The 6,548-nt window shown below is 38.9% G+C and overlaps 1 protein-coding gene across 1 annotated transcript in view; it reads left to right on the top strand.

The window, feature by feature from the left end:
• Positions 1-2,709, top strand: part of LOC107661240 (myotubularin-related protein 12) — a 13,611-nt gene extending 10,902 nt beyond the window's left edge. Inside the window, exon 16 of the mRNA XM_016450740.1 lies at positions 644-2,709. Within this exon, the coding sequence (XP_016306226.1) occupies positions 644-1,234 (591 nt within the window). The 3' untranslated portion in view covers positions 1,235-2,709. The remainder of the gene's footprint in view (positions 1-643) is intronic.
• The last annotated feature ends 3,839 nt before the right edge of the window (positions 2,710-6,548 follow it).

Below are 6,548 nucleotides of genomic sequence, written 5' to 3'. Positions count from 1 at the left end.
ACATTGTCATAATAGCCAGAAACTGAGTTCAAATTAAATGACTTAACTCAGCCTACACATTATGGTGAATAATAAAGATATCTGAAATGTACATCTAAACCTTGGATTTATTAAATGGCTTTGAATTATAATAATTATTAAAGTCATCATAAAATCAAAATTGACTTCTTTTTTTTTTACTGGATTGTTGCAGTGATTTATCCATTCATGTCTTTTTTTTTTCAATCATGAGAACACATTTAGTTTGCAATGCCCATTTTTTTATTATCCAGGCAATCCCGATGGACAAAATCAAATGTTGCTTTACATTTTTAAAAATCGTTTGATAAGCCATTTCACTCAAATATACATTACAATAGGGAAGAAATCTATTGCAATTTCTATTTAATGCTGACTTTAAATTAAATAATAAAAACATAAATAAAAAATGTTGAGATTTAGTGACATCTGTAGTCAAGAGGAAAATTAAAGATGAGGGAGACTCCGTACCCAGTCTTGCCCTACATTTGCTTCTTTGGCTTTTATGTTTGTTTGTTTGTTTGACTCTGCTGTTTATATTGAATAATATCTAAGTCGAGTTTATTTTGTGCATACATTTTTTTTGCAGATTAATATTTACATTGTTTTTATTTAAAATTTATAGCACCAAAGACAGTTATCCTTACCCAGCACAGCTTTCAAACCCCCGTCTAAGAAAGGTTTCTTTAAGGACGAGACCGACAGCCTTAAAAAGATGCTACGAGTGAAGCGTCTCAGTCGCTGGATGGGCTCTCCTGACTCCCCCGCTGCCACCACTCGAGGGTTCTACGAGTCCTGGCAACAACGTCCTCTGGACTATCACGGCCTCCTGCTCCCCTGTCTGGACGGGCCGGCTGTCCGCGTCTGGATGCAGCGATACCTGCGTTGGATACCTGAGGTGCACATCATGGGCGGAGGCTCTGTGGCCGTCATGACCAAGCTTATGGAACTTCTAAGTCAGGTGCAGGATCTGAAGTGTGTGCTGGAGCAAAGAGACTCCTCACAAGCTGTTAAACTTGATCACCGTCCATACATTCAGCACCGGCTGCTGTCGTTCGGCTCCTCGGGACGATTGTCATCCTCATTCCCCTTCGCTTACAGCCGCAACCGATCTTTCAAGCCCATCATTCCTACAGGTCTGATGCAAAGCCTTATGGTAAGTGACAGCCTAGCCAGTCAGGAAGATGAGGCCAGTTCGTTTGTGAGTTTGGTTTAACAGAGAGCCTTTTTTTCACCCATATGTTGATATCTGTATATTATATGGATATTATTAAATTATAATACAGGATTATAGTGGCCTTGTCAGATTCAAATTAGGTGTTGAAAGTGCCTTTGGTGCTAAAGCGGGTCCTTTTGGAAAGTAAAACAGGTTTTTGTCAAACCACATGTGCCCTACTGTATCGAAAACGAAATATGAGCCTTCAGACAGGATGTAAGCTCTTTTATTTTCGATGTTCTTAATGGAACAATACCTGGAATTGCTCTCTTGCTCATCACGAAAGAGGAACAGGATATAGCCCTGAGCTTCCAGCCTTTCCACAGTGCAGTGTTACATAAAATCATCACCAAGTAACATTCCATACAGTATTCCATTCCAGTGGTCTATGGATATATGAGCTTATCCTGAATAATAGCAACCATTATAAAGAGTTATAAATACATCTGACTTCCACACTTCTCTGACTCCTCACATAATATAGCTCCTGATGTACTCAGTGGTTTGTACACGCACGCCTCTGCAGTGCTTGAAGCATGTTTTCAGCTTTCTCTGGCAGTGAAAAGTATGCAAAGAAGGTTAGCCAAGGAAAATAGCGTGGAGCTCTCTACAGGTATATTATTGTTACTGCTGCATTTAAAATGTATTTAGGATTAGACTGTACTTACTGTGGTCTGATGTGACTTAGCATTTCTTTTCCCCAGATGCCAAGTCAACCTTCGGGTATATAAATGTTTAATGTGTGAAAAAAAAAATTTGTCTAAGAAAACAGGAAGTATGGATCAATACATGAGATCAGCTGTCTCAGAGATTCAGTGCTCTGTTGTATAATGTACACTGTGGGGCTCTTAGATATATATAATGGAAAATCATAGTAAACTGCAAGCCTTTGCAAATATAATTATTTAAACATAAGCTAATGTAATTCTGTATCTGCATTTGTGCACATTTCCTTTGCAGTACTACTGCCACAAATCAACAGGCACTTCATTAAAAAAAAAAAAAATGTTGTTCAAATTGTATTTGAAATGTAATGAAGCTGATGTAAGCTGAAATCACTGAAGCACTGAGCTGTTATTTGCTGGCAAGTGTGTGGAGAAAGCAGTTTCCTGAGTATTTTGTTTTTGTTTGCACCCTTTCCGCTTATGTTTTGCACTATCCTGCCAGTCAATCACTGTTACTTGAACAGTCAGCTGTAAATCTGATTCTGTTCACTTCAGTTCAGTACTTCTCTTGTGTATAACAAGTGATTTCAAGCTGGATTTGAAACTTATTACTGTATAATTGTTTTGTATTTTTCTATAACTAACTTTTAATGTTCATAATATCAGAGTTTGGCCTTGAAATATATGAAATATGTCAGATTGCTTTATTTTCATGTAAAAGTAGCATTAAATACTTTTATATATGCATTTGAGAAATATGTCACTCTTTTTGTCCACAGAATATGATTGAAATAAAAGGCTAGATCAGTGCTTTACAATCTTGTTCAATTCTTGTAAAAAGTAATCTTACAAGCAATCATTTGAGATGAAACAACTTTTAAAGGGAATAGTTCTGACATTTTTTTTTAATTCTTATATATATATTTTACTTCTATTTAGAGATTTGATAAGATATTTGATGTTATTTTTTGTCTGTTGATTCTCTTGAAAGTGCACATTTATAGAAAAACAAAGTAGACTAAAATGAAATGTACAGTACAACTTCACCTAAAAGTAATTAAATAAACATTTAATGAATAAATAAGTAATCTTTAAATAAATAATGAAATATTTATGGCACCGCCTAAAGTCTGTATCACAAAACTTAGTGTGGTACCCAGCTACTTTAGTATCACTGTGACATTCTTATAGTTAGTTAAAAATTTATTAAATAAAATTAATTATTAATTATAAATTTCTTATAGTTAATTAGTTAAAGGCACAATATGTAAGATTTTTTTTATTAAAATATCCAAAAACCACTAGAACAATCTTATATATTTTGCTGACTTGTGTACTTACATTTATCCCAAATGTTTCGAAGAATGTTTAAATCTAGAGAAATAAGCAATTTTAACTAGTGACACGGACCGTGTCCATAGTGTCATTGTGTCGCCTGCCAATGACGTCATAACCCCTAGATTTCCGTTTTGTAGAAAACATGGAAACGCCAAAGTGGATTTAATAGGCTGTGCATTTTAATAGACTGGTGACGACCGCACAGAATAGCATTATAACAGAACTTTCAAATGTATCTAGTATGATAAAACAGCGCTGCTTACTTCCACTGCTTTCCGGAAGGAGCGGCAGCGGTTGACTGTGGCATAATAAAAGCTCCGCTGCTTTCGAGCCGTATGTCGCGCTCGTTCGGCGGCCTCGTTTCGCTTCAACGGCTTCCAGCCTCACCCTGCTTCATTCTACTACGTTGATAAATCATTAGCTCATCCATGAACATGATTTCTGCCCGAGTCCCGTCGGATTGCTTCGGCTGTGGTGATGAAGACGACAACTCCCATGATTCCACACTCAGTCACAGCGTCTTTAAACTACGTCTTTGTCTTTTTGTTTATTTTGAATACGCGCCCTCTAGCGGCGAAACTTACATATTGTGCCTTTAAAACAAAGTTTTAAGTCTAATTAGTTAGAACAAAGTTCTTACTGATGGGGTCTGGATCTGCACAGTGTCTTGTTGTCTTCGGAGCATCTTTATCGTTTAGCTTCTGCACAGACCAGCGTTTGTCTCTCGTTATTTACGCTACATGTGTGAATCGGTGGGCGGGGCTAAACAGGCAGTGATGTAGAAGCAGGCGCTGTTACCAGATCGGGGTGTTATGATACCTGGGGCAAGTTCAAGCTCAAACCGGTGCGCAACGTTTTGCTACGGTTTCCGGTTTGAACCACGTTTCCTGGAAACGGTGTACTATGGGGTTTGAGATACGTTTTCTCTTGTTTGGTGGGTGTGTCAAAAATGTCAGCCCAATCAGCAGCAACATGTATTAAAGAGACAGCTGGCGCAATGTAATTAACATCAAAATAAATTCACAAGAGCAAGTCTATTGTTTGCACATGTTTATTTACATTAAAGGCCAAATAACTGAAATAATAAGGGCACAAGTATAGATCTGGAACTTCTTTAAGTCTGTCTAAATATCATTTAGTAATTGCAATGTCTTCTGGTCCATATCCTTTCCTTAGAAGTGTCCCCAACTAAGCAAGCCAGAGGCGACAGTGGCAAGGAACCGAAACTCCATCGGTGACAGAATGGAGAAAAAAACCTTGGGAGAAACCAGGCTCAGTCGGGGGGCCAGTTCTCCTCTGACCAGACGAAACCAGCAGTTCAATTCCAGGCTGCAGCAATGTCACATTGCACAATACATATTGTGGCTCCGAAAATTCTTCAAAAAGAACACAAAGAATGGCCTTCTCAGCTGCCATAGTTGCAACTCTTGCGTCATCAGAACAGGGTGTTCAACGCACCACCGTTTCTGTTTAAAAAACGTTTTGCACCATTTTTGTCGGGGCTGAACGCAGCCCAGGTTTCGAGATCCAACCTGTGTGTCTTTTTTTTTAATTACAGGGTTCCCATGGGTCCTTGAAATCCTTGAAAGTTTGTGAATCTGAAAAAAAAACATTTCAAGGCCCTGGAAAGTTTTTGAAAATAAGCATACATAGATACAGGTCCTTGAAAGTGCTTGAATTTATTTTGTGCAAGAAGTTTTCTGGAAAAAGGAATATTATTCCCTCCGGTCCGCTAATGTGTTATTTCGCCAACACTTCGTGGCCTATGCATATTAGGTTGCTTGATTTACGTTAGTTACCGCATTTACGCGTTACGTTAAGTGTTTCCCGCATGAGGTACTTTGTGTTGTACGTCGCCATGACGTTCACGCGTGCATGAATCTACTACAATGGTACCTCAACTTTTCACACACACACACACAGTTAAAAGGGTCATATGATGCTGCTAAAAAGAACATTATTTGGTGTAATGAAATGTGTTTATGCGGTTTAAGGTAAAAAAAAAAAAACATTATTTTCCACACACTGTACATTATTGTTTCTCCTCTATGCCCCGCCTTTCTGAAACGTGTTGATTTTTACAAAGCTCATCGTCTGAAAAAGCGAGGTGTGCTCTGATTGGCCAGCTAGTGATTGGCCGAATTCCTCAAGCGTGTGACGGAAATGTTACGTCCCTTACCATATTGTGATGCCTGCGGCAAGCACATGTGACGACCCCGGGCGGGACTCCACTTTTTCACGGTGAAAGCCGATCCGGCGATCGACAGTGCGAATTTGATGTGCGATATTTCCTCAGCGACCAGCACGGATCAGCTTGCTTGATTTACGTTAGTTACGTGCATTTACGCGTTACGTTAAGTGTGAGGTACTTTGTGTTGTACGTTGCCATGTCGTTCACACGCGCACGAATCTACTATGAAGGTACCTCAACATTTCTCTCACACACACACACACACCGTTAAACATTGCAAAAATAGGCTGAAACCGCTGAAACGTGATGCCTGGAAAATGAAAGTTTCAAGATATTTGGCTCACCAAAGAAGATTACAAAGAATGGCTTGCCAGAGATGAAAACTGTAACAATATTTTTCTTTCACCCTGTTTTAATGCGCATTTTGAAGTATGCGCATTAAAATGCGCAAAAAATGTTGCACAGCATCTGAAATGTTGTCATGGTCATTCTGAAGTGCCCGAGCAAAGTCTGTCGTCAAAGTATTTCTGTATAACTGTCTCCCAGAACGGTCTACCGTGACTGCGTTCCCAAACAGCTGACATTCACCTCCGAAAGCAAGACTGCATTTATTGTGCTTCGCCTGCTCACTCGAAGCGCAAGTAATTTATTATATCTGAGAATTTATTATATTCAGTGGCTTCTTCTACTTTTCTTAGTGATATTTAGTGCCAGTTTATCAGGAAGTGACGATTTTGTTCTCTCTGCACTCGATGAGTACTACTGCTGTAAATGCTTGTCAAAAGCCTTGGAACACTTTGAAAAAGAAAAAATGTATTGACAATTTGCTCAGGACCTGCTTGGGTGCCATGGAAGAGCTTTTGCAAGCTGCCATTATGATTTTCAAAAATAAAAGCACTCTGGCACCATAGTGGACCCCAGTTTCTTACAGACTGTGCAGCATGCTCTAGAATGTGCACACTGAAACTGACATGACATTTGCCATATAATCTCCCAAAACGGCTCACAACGTTTTTGAACAGAAATTCAGCTACATCTATGTCATGTGGAGAAATGCTATCCTTCAATAGACAGAAAGTTCCTTGTACAAGTAGCAGTAAGTGTTCAAGGAAGTGGCGTG

The sequence above is a fragment of the Sinocyclocheilus anshuiensis genome, unplaced genomic scaffold, assembly GCF_001515605.1.
Source record: "Sinocyclocheilus anshuiensis isolate Anshui unplaced genomic scaffold, SAMN03320099.WGS_v1.1 scaffold1365, whole genome shotgun sequence".
Classification (NCBI taxonomy): Eukaryota; Metazoa; Chordata; class Actinopteri; order Cypriniformes; family Cyprinidae; genus Sinocyclocheilus; species Sinocyclocheilus anshuiensis.
Note: the sequence above shows the minus strand (reverse complement) of the source record. Positions and strands in the feature narration are given on the sequence as shown.